Here is a 25,889-nt window from a genome sequence, read left to right on the forward strand (position 1 = left end):
AAAAGAGCAGTGTCCATTATTTCCACTCTGTCTTCACCCACTCGACCATCCTTTTATCCATTAGCAACTTGCCCTTAATGCCATAGTGCTCTAATTTGTACAGTAGTCTTCCATGTGCAATAGTATCAAAAGCTTTCCTGAAATCGAAATATATATCAAAATTATTTTTTTTCATCCAGTTCCTCTGTAACCACATCATAGTATCCAATCATATTGGTCAGACAAGGCTTCCCCTTAACAAACCTATGCTGTGTTTAATTTTAACAGTTGCTGTCAGTTGTTACAAAATGATTTAACTTCTGTTTTCTGCTTCCCTAAGAAATTTGACTAAGAAATTCCTCACGTGTGAATTTAGGTGCAGAATACTCATTCAGTTTGGCAGCTATCTGAGCAGGATCATGTATGGTCAAACCATCGATACCAAGCAGACCAATCTGATTCATCCTCTTCCTTTTAGAGTTTATATAAGTAAAGAAGTCTACTGTTTTTCTTTGCATCATTTGGAAAAGATTTTTCATAAGCTGCCTTTGCTTGCCTAACCTCCTTTGTGACTTGATTACAGACTAGCTTATATCTACTATAGGCTTCTGTGTTGCGTGATAATTTATATGTATCGCATGCATTTTTCTTCTCTGCCACAAATCTCCTTAGTTCATCTGACATCCATTCGGGCTTAAACCTTTAACAGTATTTCTTAGTTGGTAGAAAAGCTAGTAGCTTCCAAGGTTAATTCCTTGAATGCTTCCCATTTAGAATTTGCTGTTGGTAACAGCAAATTCTAAATGGGAAGTTGGTAACATCATCAGTGGATCCCACTGTATAGAATTTAAAAACTGTCTGAGACCACTGTAGTCACCTTTACGAAAGCAAAAACCCTTCCCTTTGCCTCTAATGGTAGTTATATATTTAAATAAATCCCACATCAGTACACTCTGATCACTGTCACCTAGTGGTTCCTTTATCTGTAAATTCTTAATGCATAAAGAATCACTGCTGATAATCGGATCAAGAGTATTACTCCCTGTATTTGGTTCTCGAACATGCTGCTATGGAAAGGAATCATTCAGTAAATCCACAAAAGCCTTGCTAATGTGCGAGTGATCAATCCACAAGTTCTGGTCAAATCTGGGAAGTTAAAATTACACATAAGACAATCTGGTTTACTGGCCCACTCTATTTCTCAGTACAGTTGTTCATTGTACTCATCAGAGTCATGAGGTCTATACCACACTCCTCTCAATTTTGCATTACTAGTGCTTATGTCACACCACACTGGCTCAACAAGGCACTGTCCATCCATATCAGCTGGATGCACTTCATTAGATTTTGTTTCTTAACTAATAGCATAACTCCTCCCTTCGTATCCTTTCTGTACACATTGTACTTCCCAGATTCCAATTCTGCATTCCTTGTATCTGTGCATCGAAGGCAGATATCCCAACAATATCTGCCTTCAATAAACAGATGACCAATCGACAATCTTCAGCAAAACAAAAATGAGAAAATGGCAGGCTGTCGTGCTGACCTCTTGTGGAGCTCTCTGCAAGTACGGTTTCTGCGCATTATTTTAAATTCACTTAATTTAAACATGCATAAATTAAGAAGGCACTGTACTTGGATACAAAGGCACAGTCACTACCCGAAAAAAATTTTGTAATTGGTGTCAAGTGATGATTAAAAATAAGGTATGCGAATGTAAGGTGCCACGTAGTATGACCTCCTTGGTATTAGATAAATACTGTATGCTTTCCTGGAGCTTCTTAGTCAATCTGTTCATGCAGAAGGTATTGAACTTTCTGATTTTCAGGAGGTGCTATTGTTGGAGCACTTTCGCAGGAGTCAAAATTGAGAAAACAGAGGAAATCACTAATGTGTCAAAAGCATCCATCTTAAAAGTATACAATGAGTGTAAGACAAGAGGAGAATATAGCTCTAAAATGAAGAAAGTTGGTACTCTACTCCAAGAACAGGAGTTTAGAGTGAAATGTACATCAAAATAGTCCAGTGTGTAGCAGATGAGTGAAAAATTCAATTTGGAAAAAAAAAAAAATCCCATTATCAATTGAACTATGTGAAAGCATTTCAATCTGGGATTTGGTAGTTGTGTGCCTATATGAAGCCACTGTTTTCTGTAAAAAAAAAAAAAAATCTAAAGATTTGACCAGACTTGGGCTGTGGAAAAGTGAAAAAAAAAAGTTTGATCTTAAGAATCGTGGTTTACACTTCTTTGCATAAGTGTTTGGGTGAAAATATGGTATGAACCTTGTGAAGCTATGCATCCATGATCCTTATGGAGCTACCTTAGTAAATAGGAAACTATTTAAAGTTCACTAAATTATTTATTTTATTTTTTGTACATGTCTCCATGTTCATTGTTAAAAGGTATGCCAACAGGCCAAGTTGGAAAATTGCAAACCTGGCAGAGAAGGGTCAAATAAGATAGAGGGGGGGAACTTCATTGGATATTTGTCTCTACAGTATATTGAAGAAGGGTACAAGTGTTACAAATTGTTTTGACCATTCTGGTGTCTAAAAGTGTTTATAACACAGTATTTCTTGATAATCATAGAAATACTCACTAGAACCTCTTGAAGCCTTCTGTGGTATATAGACAGTGATTGAAGAGAAATATGGGATTCTACTTACATTTGATAGATAGGTCCTGATGAAGAATGCAATAACTGATGTTCCTAAAAACCATAGAAAATAAACATCACTTAGCAAATGTAAGTGAAATAGTAGAATAGATGGGAAGATGTAGGAGGAGATGTATAATTATGAGTCATATGTTACAAAAACCTGTTAAAACAGGTTTGCCCATCCCTTTTAATAAACTTTTGCCTCACATAGTACAACTGGCCAGTTGTACTATGTGAGGCAAAAGTTTATTCCAATAATCACTAGCTGAAAACGAATTTCTGGACATCTGTTTGTAACCATCCTATTTCCAGTTTGTTTTTGACCCTTTCCATGCGTCATCTGAGAAAGAGTGATAGCATCTAGTTTAACTAATCTTTTTAAAGCCTTAATCACTTCAATCAGATCTCCTTGTGGCTCATAGTTTCCAAATTCTGCAATTTACAGAACTCAAATCTTTCTTGGTGGGTGTATCCTTTTGTGACCCAGTCTGACCTTTTTGCTATTCTCCACATCTGTTCCTAGATCTACATCATTCCTAAAATGAAGCAACCTAACTATTGCTTTATAAAAATAGATAATCACCACCATGCTGTCAAAATTCCTGTATATTACAGACAGAATGCCATGTGCTATCCTAGCATCTGTCTGCACTGTTCAGTTGACCATCCCTGGTCTGGTCTCCTTCATTTTTCCACTACCTTGAGTTTGGTACCACCCAAACAAAGTTATTCTGGGATTATTGCTAGTTTAATGCAGTACCTTACATTTATCAGTGGTAAAACTCAAAATTGCCATTTTTCAGCTCAGGTCTTGAGCTTAGAGTAGCACATTCTAACAGCTAATTATACCATGATTACTGTTGTTAGCCACCTTTGTGTAATCCACAGTGTTATTCACCAGTTGCCATTTTTATGCACCTGAAGCTTTGTTTTTCTCTGTATAAAGTAGTTTTCTGGCAGTCAGTGTTAAAATAATGTACCTCTGTGATTGAAAATACATTCCATTCCAATAAAAAATAATTCCGCTTTATTGAATATTTAACTTTATATATATATATATTTTTTTTTTATTATTATTATTATTATTTTTTTTTTCTCTCTTAAGATTTCTATATAATGTAAGAATATAATGTTTTATTAATGAATAAATGTTTCTTTTAAATAATGTGTATATATATATATATATATATATAATTAAAATTTGTTAACTTGTCATGAACCAGGTGTTCCTCACATCTTATAAATGATGCCATTTTTAACATTTTTAGGTATCTAGAATGTTAGCAGCTAAGGCATCATTGGCTTGTCGTGTAGATGCTTTAGGAGAAGATATTGGTGATGAGTTGGGAATAGAACACAGAGCTAAGTTAGAAAGGAGGTTAAAATATCTTGAAAATGAAGGGGTATGTCTTAGTGTTATATTTTTTATTTATTTATTTTTATTTTACTTATTTATTTTTTTTAACTACAGTGAGTTCAGTGTGAAAGTCAAATTATCACGTTGATACTTTTTTATGTGACAGTGCTGTCATAAACTTAGCAAATTCAGTTAAGAATTCCATGTCGTATCTAAACGCTATTTAGACAGCCTCATTTGTATCACTTAGTGCTCGAGAATAAAGTAAGAGAGACACTATACAAACATTAGTTACCCGAGTTTTGTGTATAGTGGTATAGCAGCATTTTTTTTAAAGTGTTTTGTTTTTGCTTAACTATTAAAAATGTCGATAAAAAGAGTTTACAACATGTTTAAACTTTAGAGAAAACACAATCTAAAGAAAAGGTCTAGCATTGTGAAGATATTTGGAATGCCAGCCAGTACATTACTGTTCATACTAAAGGATAAAAGTAATATTTTGGAATGCTGTAGGAGAAGTGTAATAATTTAAAAGAGATTTCATGCTGCTAACAACACAAATTGTGGCACTACATTTAAATCTAATTAATAGATCAAGAGATAGCAATATCCTGTTGTTGCAAACTTTTCTCTGAGTTTGGCTGAAAATCATTTGGGAAAACAGTTTGGACTTAAACTTCAAAGCAAGCACAGGGTGGCTTATTGGTTTTCAAAAAGGGCATGACCGCTTTTAAGATCAATGAAAAATTTGTTTCACTAAGTAATGAAAGATGGATAGTCCAAAGTGCCATGTTTTATTCAAAGCTGTTGTTTCCTCCATGATGCTTTAAAGTAGATGAGATCAGTAGATAAGATTCAAAAGTGAGCAGTATAATGGAGAAAATAAGAAAAAAGCAGTCATATCACTGTTTAAAATTAACATGGACAGCGCAGAAAAACTTCCAGTCCTCAGTGGTAAATCAGTGAGGCCAAGGTGTTTAAAGGTGTTAATCTTTGCTGATGGACTAAGAATTTTCGAAAAACTCATAATGAAGCTTTAAAAAAGATTAATACAGGTAACCCTTGTATAACACAGTAGTTTGGTTCCTACAAAATCTCGTGTTATACGGAACTAAGAACCAGTACAAAAGGGGGGATTTTGTTCCAAAAGCTAACAAAAATGTGCAATTTTTTTTTTTTTTTAACTATTGGAATCTTAATTTTTATAGTAGTAGTAAATTAAATAGTAATATCTGAACAAACGTCTTACCTTACAAACTATGATACTTATATGTGAGATAATGTATGTTCATTTAATTTTCTTTCTCTTCATTGCTGCTAAGCACAATCTCTTCTGCAGCATCTAGATTTCGTGTACCTTCTGCTCTCTTTAAAAGTCACGAACAGCACTCTTCGAAGTCACAATTATTTTTTACAGTCTTAAACAAGCAAGAGTTAAACAGCACAGAACCTAACCCAGGGATCTCCCAACAAAATACAGTGGACCCCCGCTTTAAATGATATGTGAAAATCGGAAGCATATTTTCCAGTTCATATTACGTATTGTAATATGTACATACTAATTGATATTTCTGCTCACTGCCTCTGAGTCACTGGTTAAAGAGGTGAAACAGGATCATCTAGAGAAGACTTCAGTTATAGTTCAGACACAGCATGGGTTCATTAAGGGGAAGTCTCATCTGATCAATTTGATTGAATACTCTGATGTGGTCACGAAGGAACTGGATGCAAAAAACAATTTTGCTATCGTATACTTGGATTTTAGGACAGCCTTTAATACTGTTGCATATGGAAGACTGCTCTACAAATTGGAGCAGTATGGCATTAAGGGCATGTTGTTGCTATGAATAAAGGGATGGTTAAGTGGGAAAAGACAGAGTAGTAATCAATGGACACTGCTCTTCGTGAACTAATGTTATTAATGGAGTCCCCATGGTTTTGCTGTTGGGCCCATTGGTGTTTTCTGTATTTATTAATGATATTGATGAAGGTATATCAGGCTTAATGTCCAAGTTTGCAGACGATACAAAGGTTGGCAGGGTTGTTAATGACCATACATGACAGTACGCTACTGCAATAGGATCTAGAAAAGTTGAGCAGATAGGCTGAGAGGTGGTGACTGAAGTTTAATATTGACAGATGTAATGTACTGCATATGGGTATTTATCGTTTGAATGAGCTTCCATCCCAAGTTGCCTCCTGGGTCTTCACCCATATGTGACTCAGTTCTCATTTGTATTTCTATTTCTTCTACAATCAGTAGATTATTTTAAAACAAATACAAGACCAACTGGTCAACTCAAATCGCAAGACATATATTTATCTTGACCATTTGGCCTTGAGGTGAGGACGGGACTATCACATCCCCACCAGGAGGAGGTAGGTCGTTTTCTACTACCAGCCGGGCATCGCCCTACATCTATTATAAGTGTATTTTGCAAACTCAGTAAAATAACTAAAGTTATTACGATTATCAAACAACTCAATCAAGTTATTTTCAGTGAGAGCAAGGGACTCACTCCAATCTCTCTCTCTCAAGTCCTCATAAATGAGACACTGGAGCAGAGTGCGGAGGCCAGTTTCTGGCTCTCCACAAACACAACTCCGTCAGCGACAACCCTGACCGAAACAACCTTGACTTCAGACAGTGTCCAGTGAAAACAGCACTAGCTACAAGCCCAAACTGGTGCCAGGAATGTCTTTCCCAACTCACTACATGAACTGAAGGCAAAAAGGCATATAAATGCCGACCCTTCTCAGAATTGGTCCACTGCAATTGACAGATGGCTCCCAATTCATCACTGATTTGCCCTCGTTCAGTTGGTAAATCGAGCATAGCAGCAGCGTGCCCCACCTGGCACATCCAATTGCCAAAAATCTGTCTCAAGATTCCTCTCTTAGGGGCATAACGCAGAGCATACTGCGCCACAACCAACTCAGCTGGCATCTTTCCGCCAAGAATGCATAACGCGACCGTGGCCAAAGTCCTGCAAGCCTGGGTGATTCCCAGAAGAGCAAACCTATGTGAAGAGGACAAGGTCCTGTGGACATGCAAATGTTCAATTGACCCTCCCCAAGCCCCAGCCACGTAAGTCGGGATTGGGGTAAAGATGTTATCATAAAGGTAGTGGAGGGCACGCACTTTTATACCCCAATCCACGTGTGTCACACGCTGGAGCTTGGCATACAACCGTTTCACTTTGTCTTTCACATATGCAGGATGCACCAGATAGGTCAATCGCTCCCCCAGGACAACACCCAGGTACATAAGTTTCTTTACCACTCTAAGAGAGAAATCTCCAGAGCAGCAAACCGGTGGTCTGCTCCATCTGAGGCATCCCCTCAGAAGAACAGCAACAGATTTTTCTTCAGAAACTTGTAGCTTATGCAGGTTTGCCCAATCCAAAAATTGAGCAAGAGAAGCTGTTGTCCACTCCTCCAACAACCAACGTGAATCACCGCTAACCAGTATAACAACAGCATCTGCATAAGCTACGATGTACGTGCCATTCACACGCTGCATCCAAAGGTACTCGTCGATAACCCAATTCCAGAGCATAGGCCCCAGGACTGAACCCTGTGGACAGCCTCTATGGACTGTTTTCTCACATATGGGGGCAGTAACCCCAGAGTATTTAGCATTGGTATCAGTATTAGCAATGGCCACATCGTGCAAGGAAGCCTATGGCTTATGCTGCACCAGCCAAAAAATAATAATAATAATAATAAAATGAAATTAAATAAATAAAATAAAATAATAATAAGAAGAAAAGGAAATAGACAATCTGTTCATTTCCCTCCTCCCATAGGTAATTATCCAGCTGACCTTTGAATTTCCCCAAACTGTCAGCCACTACCACCCATGTAGGTAACCTATTCCAGTAATTTATAACTTTCTGGTTAAAATAAAACTTCCTGCAATCCAATTTAAACATCTCCCATAACTTGAAATTATAGCCCCTAATTCTAGAATCATTTATAACCATGAAAATTTTGTTCTCATTCATTATACTTATGCCTCTGAGAGCCTCAAACACCTCAATCAAGTCTCCTCTAAGGTGCCTAGTTTCCGAGTAATGCAACCCACATATGTGAAGTCTTTCCTCATAGGGACGCCCTTTTGCCAATCTCGCCTGGTGAGATTTTACCTGCCTTTGGACCCTTTCAAGAAGCAGAATGTATTTCTTTATGTGCGGTTTCCATACTTGAACACAGTATTCCAACTGTGCTCTAACAATAGCCTTGTATGATAGAAATATGACATCTTTATCTCTACTCGCAATTGTTCAATAAATCATCGATAGGACACCGTGAGCCTTCCTTGCAACCAGTCTACAATGCTCTGACAACTTTGTGTCTGGCCATATTGTAATACCCAAGTCCATTTCCCCCCCTACCGGCTTTAGTTCAACTCTGCCAAGTGTATAAGTTATTTTGGGGTTACTAATCTCCAGGTGCAATACCTTTCACTTTGCTGGATTAAAGCATAGCTGCCATTTTTCTGACCATTCCTGAAGTCTGTCTAGGTCTCTCTGAAGAAGCTCTACTTGGTGGTGATCATTAACTACTCTACCAATCTTTACATAGTCTGCAAATTTAGACATCACGCCCTCTTTCCATTCATCAATGTCATTTGTGAAAATCAAAAACAACAGTGGGCCTAATACTGATCCTTGGGGAACCACACTTCTTAGATCAATCCGATATGAGGAATAACCATTATCACAACCCTCTTCCTCCTGCCCTGAAGCCATCCAGCTATCCATCTAAGAATTTTTCCTGTGATTCCAACCTGTTCCAGTTTATAAAGTAACTGCGCGTGTGGGATTGAGTGAAATGCTTTGCTGAAATTCAAATAAACAATGTCAATATTATTCTCTAAGTCCAGCTAGATAATCTTTAGCGAATCTGCCAAAATAGCTAACTAGATTAGTTAAACATGATTTTCCATTTCTATCTAAATGATCCTGAATTCCACCTTTGATCATTGTCTCCATGGTTTCCCTACTACTGAAGTTAGACTAACAGGCCAGTAATTTCTCACTTTACTCTTAAAACTGCCCTTATGAATTGGAGATACAGTGGCATTTTTCCAATCCAACTGGAATCACTCCCGAGTTCAGTGATGATTTCATAATTAGCCTCAATGGTTCAATGCACTCATTTGCTGCCTCCCTTAAGAGTAACGTACCAACTGTGTGGTACTACACTCAGGGTAGTGGAGAATGAAAAGGACCAGGAGGTAATTGTGCAGTCAGATATGAAGTTTTCTGAGCAGTGCAGACAGGCTGCAAGAGTAGCTCGTGGTGTCTTGTCAATGATATACAGGAATTTTGTTAGCAGGGAAAAGGAGGTGATTGTCCCCTTGTATAAGGCAATGGTCAGGCCATTGAGTACTGCATACAGGTCTGAAGGCCTCATTTTAGGAAGGAGGTAGAACTGCTGGAACATACAGAGAAGGGCAATGAGATTGGTGAATGGAACAAAGTTTTGCTGCTACAAAGAAAGACCTAAGTCATGCAAATTGCAGCATCTGGACAGTAGGTGCCGACAAGGTGATCTGATTGAGGTGTATAAGGCTCTGAATGGTTTGAGCAAGCTTGAGGCTGATGGGATTCTTCGTCTTGCTCAGATTACTTAGCTGAGGAAAGACAGTTGTAGAATAGATGTGCGGAAATTTGCCTTTTAGCCAGTGGATGATTTGATAGTTGAAACAAACTCCCATCTGTCATGGAGGTTGAAAACTTAAATAAGTTCAAGGCAGAACTAGATAACCATTTGGAGTGATGAATGGATGGGTGAAATGGATTTTTTTTTTTTTTGCTGATGCTATATAAGCTTTCTTTCTTGCATCATATGCCTCGGTTAATGCTAATTGTCTTCAATAAATAACTCAGTAGCCTTAGTCACAGTCATAATTTTTAATTTTTTCAAGTTGTGCCTAATATGCCTAGGACATTGGTATTGGTGATTTTGGTGCAAATATCGCACTTAACTGTGGTAGGGAAATTCTGGTGCGTTAATTGTGGAAGCGTATCTTGATAGTTCAAGTCACGTAGGTTGGTGTTAGATAAGTTTATTACTGTATTTCTTTGATTCGAAGACTCACTTTTATCCCCTATAAATGTCTATAAAAACGCGGTGCATCTTACAATCGCAGTTTTTTTTTTTTTTTTTTTTCACGCTTTGCACAGCACCACACGATTTGTTTTTACGTGGAAACCCCGCCTCCGAGTTTGACTGTTATTGCATTCTTTTCAATTCCAGAATAAAGTGGCGTGGGTGATTTCACGTGCTTTCCAGTGTGAAGCCACTGTTATTTCATTATAGTGGAGCTCACTCAGCGAAAACTAGGAAGTTTTGTTTGTATCTTCAAAAGTACATAAGAAGTGGAGTTACTGTATTTCTTTAACTTTGATCCCTTATTGCACATTAAAATGTCAACAAGATTGCACTACGAAGCCGCATTGAAACGAAACGTTATTGTGTGTGCAAAAGAACCTGGAAATAGAGCTGCGTGTCAACATTTTGGCATTAGTGAGGTAAATTTTCGTCGTTGGAGGAATGATGACAATTCCACATTTTCATGCAAAGAAACAACCAAGTGCTTTACATGTCCTAAGAAAGGAAGATTTCCACAAGTCGATGAAGCTGTGATACGTTTTGTATTTAAAGGCAGTCGCGGCTGGTGCGACAGACTCACACGTCGTAGTGGATTATCGTTAAGGTGCCGAACATCTGTCTGTCAAAAAATTCCTGCAGACTTTCAACAGAAGCTGATTAACTTTCAGTGACAGGTGATGAAATTAAGGAAAAAAAGAGACTGAGTTTAGTCAAATTGGAAATGCTGATGAAACACTGGTCTTCTTCAATATGCTAAAGAAATCAAGATTATAAGCACACGCTACGAAAAGCAGCATATCACTGCGATGCTAAGCATCACCGCTAATGGTCAAAAGTTGCCACCATATTTAATTTTAAATAGAAAATCCATACCGAAGAATGAAATTTTCCCCAAAGATGTTATTGTGCGTGCACAAAAAATGGATGCATGTCGGCAGAGCTTATGGAAGACTGGCTAAATGCTGTGTGGAATAGACGTCCCGGAAGTCTTCATAACCCACCTAGCATGCTAGTACTTGATGCATTTCGTGGACATTTGTCCGAACATATCAAAAATAAAATCGTGCAAAAACGTGGTGACTTGGTTGTGATTCCTTGTGACATGACTAGCCAACTGCAGCCACTCGATGTTTCAGTCGACAAACCATTTAAGGATTACTTGAGAAAGGAATATGAATCCTGGCTGTTGACCGACAACCTTCTGCTGACACCTTCCGGAAAAATTAAGAAAGTGCTGGCATCAAAATTGGCAGAATGGGTATCAACAGCTTGGCAGCTGATCCTAGAAAGAATAGTAAAGCACTCATTTAAAAAATGTTGCATCACCAGCGCTCTTGATGTCTCAGAAGAATCTGACCCTGAATGTGAAGACTCTGATATTGATTCAGATGCAGATATCAACGGCTCAGAAGATTCAGAAGGAAGTGATGAATAACATACCTACTGATAAATACTGGTACTATTGTTGTTAGTATATTGAATTATAAAAATATCTGTTAGATTTATTTTAGTGTTTTTTTTTTATTATTATTAAAGTGCGTCTTAGAATCAAAGAAATACGGTATATGTTATAATTAACTTATAACTCTGCAAATGTAACAGTATAGCATAATACATATAACATAAACTTGATTGGCTGTTGTGTGTTATTGTCGCATAACTGGCAGGATTAGAGTAGTGCTATAATTGAATTTAAACGGAAATTGTGCCCCCAGATTAGAAATCTACGTCTCAATGGGAGTGTTGTAGCTTGGAAGAACTGAAGAAAGCAATTCTTCTGTGAAACATGGCCTGAAGAAATGCGCTGTTTGTGCAATGTTTGCGAGCTTTCAAGAAGAGAACATAATGTAGCCAAGGAGATGCTTTGTGCAGAGAGTGAAGAAATGAGGCACTAGCTCACCGTGAAAGGGCCTTGATGAGAGCTTGAAGAGTAGGGTGGATGCCCTTGAAGGAATGAAATTGGGGCCCGCGAGGCTCTCAGCTGCCCACAATATCAGAGCTTGCACTTGATCATCAGGCAACACAACAGCAACTCCCAAGGCAGAATGCACTGGTCCCACAGGAGCTAATTGTTGTTGGTGACTATTTTCAGGAAAACAGGAAATATATTGTGTAAAAAGGATAGGTAGAATAAGACCAGGGTGTGTCTGCCACGGGTAAAAGTTGATGTAGAGCAGATATCTTTTAAGGGCACAAAAGGTGATATTGTTGTACATGTTGGCACTAATGACATCTGCGGAGTTACTTAACAAGTACAGGTAATGTTGAAAAAAGTCAGAAATTAGGGATAAGTTTGAAAGTGCTTGCAATTCTGCCAGCTTCGATAGGGGAGAGTATATAATGATAGTCTTGTCGTACAATTTGGCCCTGGAGGGATTGTGAAAATATGTGGTAAAATTTTTCTCCACATGGACTGTGCTTGTTAAAAGGAGAGACTGTTTCTATAGGGATGGGGTGCCCTTAAATAGAAAGGGAGTAAGAATATTTGCTGTGCTATTGGGGCAGTTTTGGGTGGATTAGAAAACAGCTAGCTCGGGATGGGGCAATACATGGACTAATAGATTTACAATAGTCACAGGCAGAAGTGAAAGTAGTTCTTGCACTGTTTCTATCGGAACATGCAGCGGCGTGGAAAACAGGATGTTGAGGATACACTGATGAGCCAGAATATTATGACCACCTACCTAATATGATGTTGGTCCTCCACATGCAGCCAAAACAGCTCATACCTGGCGAGACATGGACGCTACAAGATATCTAAATGTGCCTTGTGGTATCTAGTACCAACATGTAACTACCAGATCCTTTAACTCCTGTAAGGTCTGTGGTTGAGATACTGCAGATCAGAATTGCTCTTCCAACACAAACCACAGATGCTCGGTGGGATTGATGTCTGGGGAATTTGGAGGTCAGTGCAATACCTGGAAGTCTTCCTCATGTTCCACGAACCAGTCTAGAACAATCCAGGCAGTGTGGCATGGTGCATTATCATGCTGAAAGACAGCACCACAAGAGGGGAAGACCATTGCCATGAAAGGGTGTATCTGGTCAGCAATGATGTTTAGGTAGATGTCACAGTCCCCAGCACAAGGATGACTGGACCCTGGGTATCCCAGCAGAACATCGCCCAAAGCATGACACTGCCACCGCCGGCTTGTTTTCGTCACACAGTGTATCCGGGCACCATCACTTCTCCAGGTAAACGACACACACGTACCTGGCGCTCCACATGGTGCAACAGGAAGTGTGATTCGTCAGACCAGACGACTTTCTTCCAATCATTGAAGGTTCCGTTTCAATGCTCGCGTGCCCATTGTAGGCACTGTCACCAGTGAACTGTGGATAGTATGGATGGGCACTTGGAGTGGCCTGCGGCTACCACCCCATTTTCAGCAGGGTTTGATTTACTGTGTGTTGTGACACATTATTCCCGTCACCAGCATTCCAATTACCTGCGAGTTGCAGCACAGTCGGCCTTCTGTTGCCACTAACCATCTGGGAGAGCCTTCACTCACCTCAAGCATCAATGAGCTGTGATCGTCCAATGCCTTGCCAGCGATTAGTGGGTTCCCCCTCCTCGGGCTACTTTTGGTAGGTACTGACCGTGAGCACCTTTCCAGCCGTGCCATTTCGGATATGCTCTGACCCAGTCATCTGGCCATTACAATTATAGAACAGTGAGAATTCCACCTTCATTCATTTTACTAATCCCTCTCAGAGCATTATAAACCTCAATCTGGTCACCTCTGAGGTGCCTAGTTGCCAAGCTATGTAGCCCACATAATTGGAGTCTTTCTTCATACAGTCATTCGTCTGCTGATCTCACCATTCAAGTTGCTTGACTTTGGACTCTTTCAAGAAGCCCAGTGTCTTTTTTCTGATGAAGTCTCCATACTTTAACACAGTATTCCAAGTGTGTTCTTACAATTGTCTTATATGGTGGGATTATGGCCTTCCCATCTCTAGAGGATAGCGTTCGATAAATCATCGATAAGACACTGTGGGCTTTCCTGGCTGTCTGTTTACACTGTTCAGAAAACTTCATATCTGCCCTTATTGTAACTCCCAGATCCTTTTTATCCTCCACTGTTTTTAATTCAACCCCTGCCCAGTATATAATTTATTTGTGGGTTGTTATTCCCCAAATGTAAGACCTTGCATTTAGCATCATTAGACATTTGGACACCAATTTCTGGTATCTCTTGAAAACAAATAAATAATAATTTTTAAACAGTCAAATTTCGGTGTTTTCTTCTTTTTTTTTTTTTTTCCCAGATAGGCTATATGGGGGGGGGAATAATTGGAGACTATAAACAACTCTTCAGTACATATTAGAAAGTATAACATGTACAAATAGAGCATTTTCCCCTCCTAATGTAACATTCTCTGTACAGATTTAAAATGGCAACATTACTCACGTGTCAGTGTTGAAAACGGATATTTTGAAACTGCAAGATGATTAAATTAGCAGTGACAAATATTTTTAAAAACAGTGTTGGTAGCATATATGGAAAAAATAATATAGGAACAATTATAATTATAATAGGGCATTTCTACCAACTGTAGTGTGACAAACAAAGTATCTGGCTGTTTGTAAGAGAAGTTGTGGCTTGTTTTTGTTATAATACAAATGTGATTCCTTGCTGTACCTTACAAATGAGGGAGAAAACATTCTAATATGGTTAAGAAAATGACTACATTTTTTCTATCCATTAAGATAAACTATACAGTAAACCCTTGATAACGGACTAATAGGGGGGAAGGGTATCAGTTGAATCGAATGTAACCTGTGGGGCTTTTTTTATTGTTCTTAATGTAAAAAAAAGCTGTAATACAATATACAGTACTGTACAATATAAAATTATTAAATCATAATAAATAATATGTAATATTCTGTTGCAAATATAAAATTTTTCAATTTGGCCTTTCATTTACGGATATCAGAAACAGTTTGTTTTTTTTACAGTGTAAATTTCACAAACAAGTGCTACTGAGATGCCTTGTTGTAATTTCTCAATTAGGTCTAATTTCTGTGCCACGTTTAATCACACGCTTTCTTTTAACTCCTCTATCACTTGATGCCATTTTAAATTATAAGGATTGCAAAATTATTTAATAAAGTCACAATTCAGAAAACACAGAAACACTCTGTATACAACCTGACTTCATGATAGCTTGAGGCAGACTGAAACCGAAACAAAGCGAGTCGGTAGACCTGCAGTTTAGTGTCACTGTCAGCTCGCAAGTCACTGCCTGCTCTTATCGGTAATCTGGGAAAACAGCTATTTGAACATGTTTTCAAAAAGAATAAAAAACAATTTCCTGAATTTGATTATAAAAATAAAAGTAGGTAATTATCAAAACAATAATGGAAATAGGCAATATTATTAATTTTTAATTAATAACACTGAAGTTTTGTATAATCTAAAAATAATAATATGGTCAAGATTAATATGTACATTACTGTATTATTATTTGTCCAGTGCATTAAATCGAGGGTTTACTGTATATGTTACATATAAATAATTTATTAATAATTGTACCAAATACAAGCACAATATCTATTTGAGCCTCTTTCCAAATCCCCTCATTAGACTAAAAGGGGACTGTGTGTTAAAAAGGGAAACAAATTACTGAACATGGTAGATCATTACATTATAGTTCAGATGACATTAAAAATATGTGATCAGTCTCATAGAAGAAAATATTAATAAAATCAATTTTGAACAGTACTATACCTGTGTAAGAGACAAACTAAAATTGGCCAAGTTATAATTTGTAGTATGTACAGTTCAGATTACATTACATAACATCAGGCTTCAGATTCAGGTAATCTGAAGTTGATGCACTTTATGTTGATACACTTTTTGTAATACTAGATTGCTAACGACGGGAACTATATAAGTTTAAGAAGTCAGAGGAAAACAATTAGATAAATAATAACAAGTAAAATAAAGAAGTTTTGAAAACCATACATGCATACAAAGTTTTCGCAATTGATACATATTCAGAATGCTACTGGGCCAAGCTCTAGCTTTATAAGGATTCTGCCCTCAGCCTAGCAACGTTCTAAATATGTTGCAACTGTGAAGACTTTGGACATGTGGCTTCCCTTAATATCCCCCCCCCCCAATCTAGCAAAACCCTTGCACCTCCTCTGTTTAAGTGAAGAAGGATTTCCCCCCCACCCTCCCATAAGCCATCAATCCTTCAGGTCTAGAGTTAATCCATAAAACTTTGTCGTGAACTACTCTTGTCATATCTGGTCTAAATTGCAGACAGGAATTTTTGACCAGTCTTGTGACACTTTTTTTTTTAACATGTCCTTTTATTTCATAACCAGTTCATCTGTTTGTTTAAACTATAAATGCTTTTTAAATTTTGTGTTACACATCAGTTTTTGTACTTGGAAGACATACATTGGCTCTATGCTATGTCTTTCTTACGAAACATAAAATAAATCTTTACTGTACAAAAGGAAGTACAACAACCCTTCACAGCAAGATACTAGGGGTTATTCCATCTCCTCCCTTACAATTGTATTCTGTTCCAGTTGATCTGTTTGTGGGGATGATTTTGGAACTATGTTGCCCAACGTAGTATTGGAAACTTTATTCTCTTTTGAGGCCAACTGAATTTGCTCTGTTGTGCCAACTTTCTTCCTCAGAGACTCAATAATGCTTAACAGTATATGGAGTTTTGAATTTTTTACACTCCCGGCATCTTGCACAAAGAAATGACTCCTTCAGCTATAAAAAGCTGTGTATACCTGCAGTGAGTGCAATCAAAGAAGGTTTGGTGCATAGGAGAATCACCACTGTCAGTTCCACCACCATTCATGACCTAGTTTGACATAGTACAACTGATTTTACTACCCTAATCTATAATCTTCTTTATATAAAATTTAAAATTATGTTTTTACAATATACTTAACTGTAAATCAGAAGAGCATTGGTTTAGTACACTAAAGTTCTACAAGAGAATTCTTACTTGCAACTTAATGTTTCCCACAAAAATTAATAACAAAGGCTTTGTGAATATTGAGCTTTAACTTTTTAAATGCATAGCTAAACATAAGCTATTCTCTATACTCTTGAAACTGTTTATTTATTATAACAATTTAGAATGCTACAGTTTTTACTTGTTATGAAGTTCTTGCTTTAACTTAGCTAAATACAAAAATAAGCTAATCTATATGGTTAAGGTAATTAAAACTATTTATTCAGTACGTTAATAAGTTAAAAAAATTATTTTACAAACTTACCTGTTTTCAAGGGTGTTTAAATTTGACATCCACGTGGTATGGCCTGAATCCCAAAATTTGGACATATCTTCAGTAGCTAAGGACTGACCTAATGTAATATATGTGTGAGACTTTTTGAACTTTAAAATATTCTTTTAAGGTAATTATATCTAATTGCCTACACATTATTTTTTGATGAAGTTTTGCATATATTCATAATAATGAATGGCTAAATGGAATGAAAAAAACAGTACTTAGCAGACCTATTCTTTTTTTCAGATTAAAAGAATAAGTGGAACGGGCAAAACAAGAGCCAAGTGGGAGAAATATGAAAATAAAAGGTAAGATTTAAAAAATATTCAAAGATTTTTAGTAGCTTCCTGTATTGAAAACTAATTAATATGCATAGTCACATTCACATTGTATGTGACTGCATTTTTTCACTCCGTTGAAGAAATTTCATATGATTTGCCATTTGGCATTGACTTCACATTACCACAGTGGCAACTGTTACTCTTTCGCACTATGCAAAATACCAGTCTTCAAATCCACCCTGCGAAAGAAAGGTTTATGGAAAAATTTGTATTGTTATAATGACAGAAATAATATTTCACAGTGTGAATGCAAAATATTTAATTATTTTTATTTTTGAATATTTGTATATATTAAGTAGCAGAATATTTGTATAGCATTAGTAGAGGCATATGATGCAAGAAAGCAAGCTTGTATAACATCAGCCAAAAAAAAAAAAAAAAAAAAAAAAACCTCCCATCTATTCACTCCAAATGTTTGTCTAGTTCTGCCTTGAACTTATTTAAGTTGTTGACCTCCACTACAACAGATGGAAGTTTGTTCCAACTATCAACCACCCGCTGACTAAATATATATTCTGTTACTTAAATATTTCAGTAGAGGCAGACCAACTCAAAAACATATGTTGAGATGCATGTTGATTTAAAAAAAAAAAGACTTGATAGGTATGCTTTGTAGCCACTGATGTATGTCAAGGAAGTTGAGCTCTTGATTCTACACTGCCTTTTTGTTGTAATTAGATGTTCTGTTTCTGCTGCATACCTTTTCTTTAGATACTTCCATAGGCACCCTTCTTCTGAATTGACTTCTATAATTATCTCTCTCTCTTTGAAACCAGTCTGAACACATGCTGTTACTATTCAGCATTCCTGTCCAACTTCAAACTCACAGAACCAATTTTTGTTCTTCCTCATTTAATTCCTTCAGCTTCTGCTTTCTGAAACAACTGCCTTTCACAAGTATTTCCTGAAAGTTACAATCTACAGAAATTTAGCTCTAATGTCAATTAGTATCTTTTTTCATCTTCTCAACCTTGAACCCATGCATGGTACTAAGTAATATAGGTTCTAATACATTTTGTGTTTGGCGATTTCATAAAAAAATTAGGGCACAACCGTTGCCAATTTAAGTAGTTCACAGGGACTAATTTTTGAGTAAGGCAGTATCATGGAAACAGTAGTATTTATTCACCATCCAGATTGAAGTCATTGATAATTTATAGGGTGCTGGTTAGAAGCAGGCATCTTTTTAATTTTGTTCAGTTGGAAGATTGAATATGGTATGATGATGCACTTGGGCTGTGGGAAGTTCAATGCATTGCCAAAGTTGACTTGTTCAGAAAGAAGGGAAAGGAGATTTTAAAGTAGCACTCATGAGTTTCCATTTGAAGTAGACTGGGTCTAGATATAGAGGCAAGGGCATGATGTAGTGTACCTTCCATCCACTTTCTAGTTCATCAATTTCATTAACCAAAATTTGTAGAACAGGCAGGTGTATAGCATATTCACTAGTACATTTTTTTTTTTTTTTTTAAGTTAGAGCCTGATAAAGCAAATTCATTCCTCAGAAGTTGGGGACTTACAGGGAGAGAGCCTTGACCAAAGTTGCTAGAGAAAATATAATGCATTTTTATTCAGCACAGTTAAGGCCCGACTAAAAATATTGATATACAGGGGGTCCCCAGTGTCTGAGTCTTCATCATCCAAGTCCCTGCAGTTACGAGGTTGCAAATAATACATAAAAAAAAATACGAAAGCATAAAAAATATAACAGTATGTATGTTGTTGTAATAGGGTTTTGGGAGCATTGGCAACTAAGGCCATATTGCTCTGTATATATATGTCTGTAAGTTGCATGTGTTCTGTAGTCAATTTTCTGTTTGCTGGACAAAAAAACCAGAGTTTCTTGGAATAAAAACCATGCCACCCTCGACCGAGACTGAGTAACTCAGCCACAGTGTGAAAAGGGCCCATAAAAAATTACTCAGGTCTTTTCCACCCAGTGGGGAGGACAGCTATTCTACCAACTCTGCTACCCACGTGGGCAGTATCTTTGTACTTCTTTTCAACTTACTAAATTGGCATTTTCTGGAACCAAATATGCAAGGATTAGTTTGTGCATACAAATCTTGACTTTTTGAAATTATGGTGGTTAGGAAGAGCACTTGTTATGATAATTTCATTAGCATATGGGGGGAGAAGTGAATGTTGATCAAAACAAAAGGGGGTGCTGACCATGCATCTCCTTGTACAACAGTGCAATTAGATAGCAAGTGATTTAATTTAAGTAGGAAATCAATAGCAAAGAAGTAGTCTCAGAAAGTTACTTGTGCCTTGTTGAAGATGAAGTGAGTGCAAGAGCAAAAAAAAAAAAATAGCATGAAGGCTTTATTTTCCTTGTAAAACAGGTTAAAGATTTGGCATCTTGGTTCTCCATAGTGAACTTTTATAGGTTTATTTCATGAAACTTGAAATGTCAGAATCTTGACTAGCACATTTTCTAGAACTTTTAGATAAGGGAAAAACTGAAAATAAAAATATCGCCAATTCTTTGCTCAGTTACTTTAATTAGTACTGGGCTAATATCTTTGTAATTTGGTTTGGTATGTTTATTTCTCAGGTCTTTGAATCTGGGAATATGAAGGAATGATTTTCAGCCTGAACTTCTACTGTTGAGTATGTCAAGACCTTTGATTTCTGTAGTGGAGAAAATCCTGTCACGGTATGCATTGACTCCTGAAGGAGGTGTGGATACCAGACTGCATTTTATGACTCATATTCCTGCATAATTTTTTTGCAATGGTGGCTCAGCCTCAAGCAGTGAAGGGTTGATATCCTCCAAAAATATATCTGATCCAGACGTGTTAATCACTGAAAGAAACCGTGCTAGAAAATTATTAATTGACCCAGCTAGACCTGGAGATGCAAAGTAGGCCAATACCAGATCATTTATACAAGATAAAAATCTAATGTTGATGCAGATTGCTTCAACAACCGTAGTTCAATGAATGTTAAAAAGCTCTTGCAGCTTATTCCTTAAGCTATGAACATTTTTAAATAAAATACACGCATACATACTTACATAGTTGATTCTGTTGGTATTGAGCATTTCTGTGGCAATGGATGACAGTGTCATAAAAGGTATTCTCAACCAAGAAAGACTTGTTTTGTAAATTAGTGTTTGGAAACTAGGCACATGTGAGGAGAGATGATTAATTTTTAAGCTTTAAATGGATTGAGTAAACTAAATACTGATGACTTCCTTACTCTTTCTCAGACAATACACACAAGAAGTGTGTTGTGGAAAATTTTAAGAGGATTGTTGAAGGATAGATATGTGAAAATTTGCTTTCGGGCAGAAAGTAATGATTGTTGGAGTTACTTTAATCAACTTTACCAGGACAACTTTAATAGAAAGAATGGGCAAATGAAATAGGTAGTGTTGTTTTTTCGGATGCTATATAAGCTTGCTCCCTTCATTTTTGCCACTACTAATATTAACACTGGTAGTAGAACTGCAGGAGTTATAAAGGCTATTGTGTACTGTGTCTCGTTTTGAAATCCACGTTAGGATTAATATGTACAGCACTGGTTGATGCATCTATCTATGTTTTTAATTTACCCGGATGAAAAACCACCTGACTTTAACAACCATTTTCTTCCGATTTGCTGGTAGAAAAACTGAATATTTTGTCAACCATTCTTTACCAGAGGCCAACTAATTCAGCCATAGCAATAAGAAAGCCCAAAACTATCTCTGCCCTCACCATTCTAAATTGACTCAATCTCATGATTTTTGAATCTTATGCATTAAGGTCAGAAGTCAAGTTGACAGAAAGTGTGTCACTCTCTGGATGCTTGAGAGTTGAATTTCATCATTCTGGTTGTCACAGATTTAGCTGTGATTACTGACCATTTTCTGTAACCAGCATAAGGATATCTTAATTATCTATGGTTTCTCAAGTTTGTGTAGTATCAGTATGCGATATAGCTACATATACCTTTGTTGTTTAAGGGTAAGCAGTTGACTTTTTTTTCTGTAGGTATGCTGCATTGATACAAGTATTAACACCTCACTTTTTAAAAGGAAAATTTTAGAAAAAAATATTTTATTGCATATAATTGAAACACAAATTTAAAGGTATTTATTAAACAAAATGTTGGTGTGGAATGAAGCTTTTATTTATTGTAAAACTTCAAGAAGGGCTGAACTTTCACTTCACTGCAATCAATTTCTTATCAACTCATGTTTTATTGATTCTCGTGAATTTTTCACCCATTACATCCCTGTGAAATTGTTGGTTTGTTCATTCTGTTTGTGTAAAATCATTGTTTTGTGTTTTCATCCATTTGGTCCACTTCCCACATATAGATGATTTAAAGAGTGTTAATTGGGATGTCCAGCTGGCTAAGGTCTGTGAATTTGCAAATAATTCTGTAATTAATTTAGTACCTATCCTTTTTGTTGCCCTCATTATGTGTGATCTTAAATGGTTACATAACAAAAGAACTACCTTTTTCGGAAGGCTACCTGGATTTTTTAACCACACTGTAGTGTTTTATCTGTAGACATGGCTAAAGATAATAACACTAGATAGTGCACTTAAAATATGTTTGGACAATAACATGCAAGAGAGTTTTAGGCAGCATTTTCCAGGAGAAGATATGTTTTATGGTCTACTACTTGGTTTATTGACGAGTTTTGCATTGGAGCTATTTAGAAGATTTTTAGAGTTTTTAAGTCTTAAAATACTGTCTATTTTCTCATAATTAATTTATAGCGAAAGCTTAATTCATCCAGTACTCACCTCTTGATCCGTATTTATAACTTTTTGAAGTTCATAAGAAGGTAGAAGTTACAGGTCTAAAATTGCATTAATAATTAAGATTATGCTTAGAGAAAGAAGTGCACCTATTATATTGGGTTAAAAATAGCTCCAATAATTAATTTATAGCGAAAGCTTAACTCGTCCAGTAATCACCTCTTGATCCGTATTTATAACTTTTTGAAGTTCATAAGAAGGTAAAAGTGACATTAATAATTAAAATTATGCCTAGAGAAAGAAAAAGTGCTCCCCCTCCCCATTGTCATCCATAAATGTGTAAATGAGAAGAACTAAAACCATTGGGTTTAGAAGCCAAGAGTCTAAATTAAGGACTTTCATTATATTCGTCATCAGTTGGGTAAGTAGTTCAGTGTGAAGGTAAGAGTTATGTAGTAATTCTAGCACCCATGATGCATCACGTTTAAACATGTGGGAATTTAAAATGCGCAAGGTTCCATATTGTTGAAAGACCGGCCGGTAATCTCTTGTTTAATATTTCCAGTGACATATGCCAAAACCATTCTATTGCTAAGGCTTCATATTGGAGTATCCTATAATTGGAATTTAATTTAATTAGGATAATTAAATTAGCAGAATCAATTAATGGGTTATGATTATGTGACTGTAGGTGTTGTGTGGGTTTGGTGCCTGATTGGTTAGTTTTAAAACTATTGTAATGGTGGTATGCCCTCGTTCGCTGTTTGAGATTACCTCTATTTCGTTGTCATGCGACCTAGGTAACAGGCATTGCAATCTGGTTGACATTTAATGAGATATATTACATTGTTAATGTCTTGTATTTTGTACTTGAGTCTCCTTGTAATTACTAAAGGAGCTTCCCAATTTATTATAAGAAGAAAATATTAACATGATGTTTGTTCCTGCAAAAGTGTTACGGCTGTCTTGCAAAATGGCTATGATATGAAAGAATAATCGTGGTGCATTGTGTATAGTCTTTACTAATGCTATTGCTCCGAGGATTATTGATGTTATTTTTTATCTTTGATATGGTGTTTTGAATCAACTACCTGGGGTACTTCCTGGCTGTAAATGTTTTTGTCAAGTATTGTAGTTCTGTTGCTAAGTCTTCTTGTGAATGACTATATTTTACAGGTTGTATAACTTATAGGAGACGATAGGTAGCAGCGGGTAGGATGTTGCTTCTAATACCTATACTTTGTAGCATGTGTAAATTAATCTCTTTCTTTGTTCTGTGTTTCCTAAGAATAATGTCTAATTGGTTTTTTAATCTTGAAACCATGTATGTATTGTCTATCTGGTATGTATTATCATCTGAAAGAACATGTCAAATTTTCTCTGTGTATGTGTTCTTATCTAAAATTACAGTTGTATCCCCTTTGTCAGCTTTTTGAATGACAATGTCATCATTCCTCCGAAGTTTATGTAAATTCTTTAATTGTTGTTCACTAAGGTTAGGATATGTTCTGATGTATGAGCTGATATTAGCATTTGTTTCATGTATTAAATTGGTTTTTTTTTTTTTTTTTCTCTCTCTTCTCTCCAGAGTGGATTTCTAATTTAATCTGTAACTCAATTATACTATCTCAAATGGGGTATCGAATATCATTAATAGCAAAATTGAAGTGGTATTCGAGCCCAAATAGCTCTGTGGAAGTAAATGGTTTCGATGAAAGGTTTACAACTGGAGATGTAGGGGGGATGTCATCAGTGTGTGTGTGTGTGTGTGTGTGTGTGTTACTATGTATTAATCTGTATGTTGAACACCATTGATATGCATGCTATTCAGATCTGTGAATTCAGACAAAGCTTCCTGTGACCATATGCCTTTTAAGCCATAACTTCTGATAATGCATTTAATGTAGTAGTCTATACTTGTCCCAAAATCTTTTCCCAAGCTTGTGTTTAACAATTGCTAATGAGGTCTGTCTTACAATACGAGGGTATTTCCAACATGTGTTGTTGGTACATACTCTTGCAAATTTTGGAATAATATAATTTGCAAGACGCAATATGTAATTTACTAATAAAGTCCATGATGAGGATTTTGGAATATTCGTGTTTCCTGTTTATCGTATCTGCATCCATCTGGGCCAACTAGAATTAGAAATAGGAAAGGGATAGATGAAACAGTAGAGGTGTTGTACTTATCATTAATGGAATTTTGCAAATTGACAGAAGATTTTTATAGTTAAGTCTTAAAGTACTGTCTTTTCTCAATTAATTATGAGAAATAATTATAGACTACTACATCAAATGCATAATCAGAAGTTCTGGCTTAAAAGGAATATCTCACAGGAAGCTTGGTCTGAATTCAGACTTTAACAACAAGCGTAAGTTAATGCTGTTCAACATACAGTAATTAAGAGACACCTTAAGAAATGGAATGCACTCACACATAGACGATACATCTTCAGTCATAAACCGTTTACTTCCACAGAGCTATCTGAGCTCGAATACTGCTTCAATTTCGCTATTAATGATACTCGATACCCCCATTCAAGATAGTATAATTGAATTACAGGTTAATACATGAAACCAATGCTATTATCAACTCGTGAATCAGAACACTGTCATTCAAAAACCTGATTGAAGGGGTTACAAATCTAATAATTTTAGATAAGAACGTACGTAGAGAAAATTCTAGAGGTTCTTTCAGATGATAATACGTACCGGATAGATAATACATACAGTTTCAAGATTAAACAACCAATTAGACATTCTTAAGAGAGTTCAAACAGAGATTAATTACACATTTATTCAAACAGAGATTAATTACACATGCTAAAAATATAGGTATTAGAAGCAACATCCTACCACATTTGTTTGGTATCGTTAAGCTACACAAAACAGGTTACCCATTGTGACCTATTGTCTCATGTAAGAAATCAGCTTTTGCTAATCTGTCATTGTTCCTCGTCAAGATAATCTCCCCACTAATGAGGTTTTCAGAATTCAAGGTATATAATGACAATGATATGCTCGCATTGTATGATGACATTTCTCTTTATATCAACGTAAATCTGGATTACACAGTGCGGGAACTACGGAATCTGTTAACAATGGACACCACACTAAAAAATTGCGCCACCCTTAGCATCAGCAATATCTTAGAATTGACTTCTATCTTTATTAAAGAAAGACATTTTCAATTTAAATGACACTTATGAACAGATTTATAGATTCAAATGGGGTTGGGCGTTTCAGCCCCCCTTTCCGAAATCTATTTGGCAAGCATTGAAAGATAGATATTCCAGCCATTCCCATCGGAATCAAACTATTTATATGGTATGCAGACGACATATTACTGATTGGCAATAAAAACGTTATTGAGAACCTCCTAATCAAGTTTAATTCTATACACAATAGACTTAATAGTATGAACCAGAGCTGTAATGCTCAATACATTCT

The 25,889-nt window shown here is 36.4% G+C and overlaps 1 protein-coding gene across 1 annotated transcript in view; it reads left to right on the forward strand.

Moving 5' to 3' along the window:
* The window catches only part of nop5 (nop5 ribonucleoprotein), a 187,123-nt gene that overhangs the window by 132,732 nt on the left and 28,502 nt on the right, over positions 1 to 25,889 (forward strand). The window contains exons 11-12 of the mRNA XM_090387823.1: positions 3,908 to 4,042; positions 17,642 to 17,703. Coding sequence (XP_090243949.1) covers positions 3,908 to 4,042; positions 17,642 to 17,703 — 197 coding nt within the window. The remainder of the gene's footprint in view (positions 1 to 3,907; positions 4,043 to 17,641; positions 17,704 to 25,889) is intronic.

The sequence above is a fragment of the Mastigoproctus giganteus genome, chromosome 13, assembly GCF_048544385.1.
Source record: "Mastigoproctus giganteus isolate SK-2022 chromosome 13, ASM4854438v1, whole genome shotgun sequence".
NCBI classification, from domain to species: domain Eukaryota; kingdom Metazoa; phylum Arthropoda; class Arachnida; order Uropygi; family Thelyphonidae; genus Mastigoproctus; species Mastigoproctus giganteus.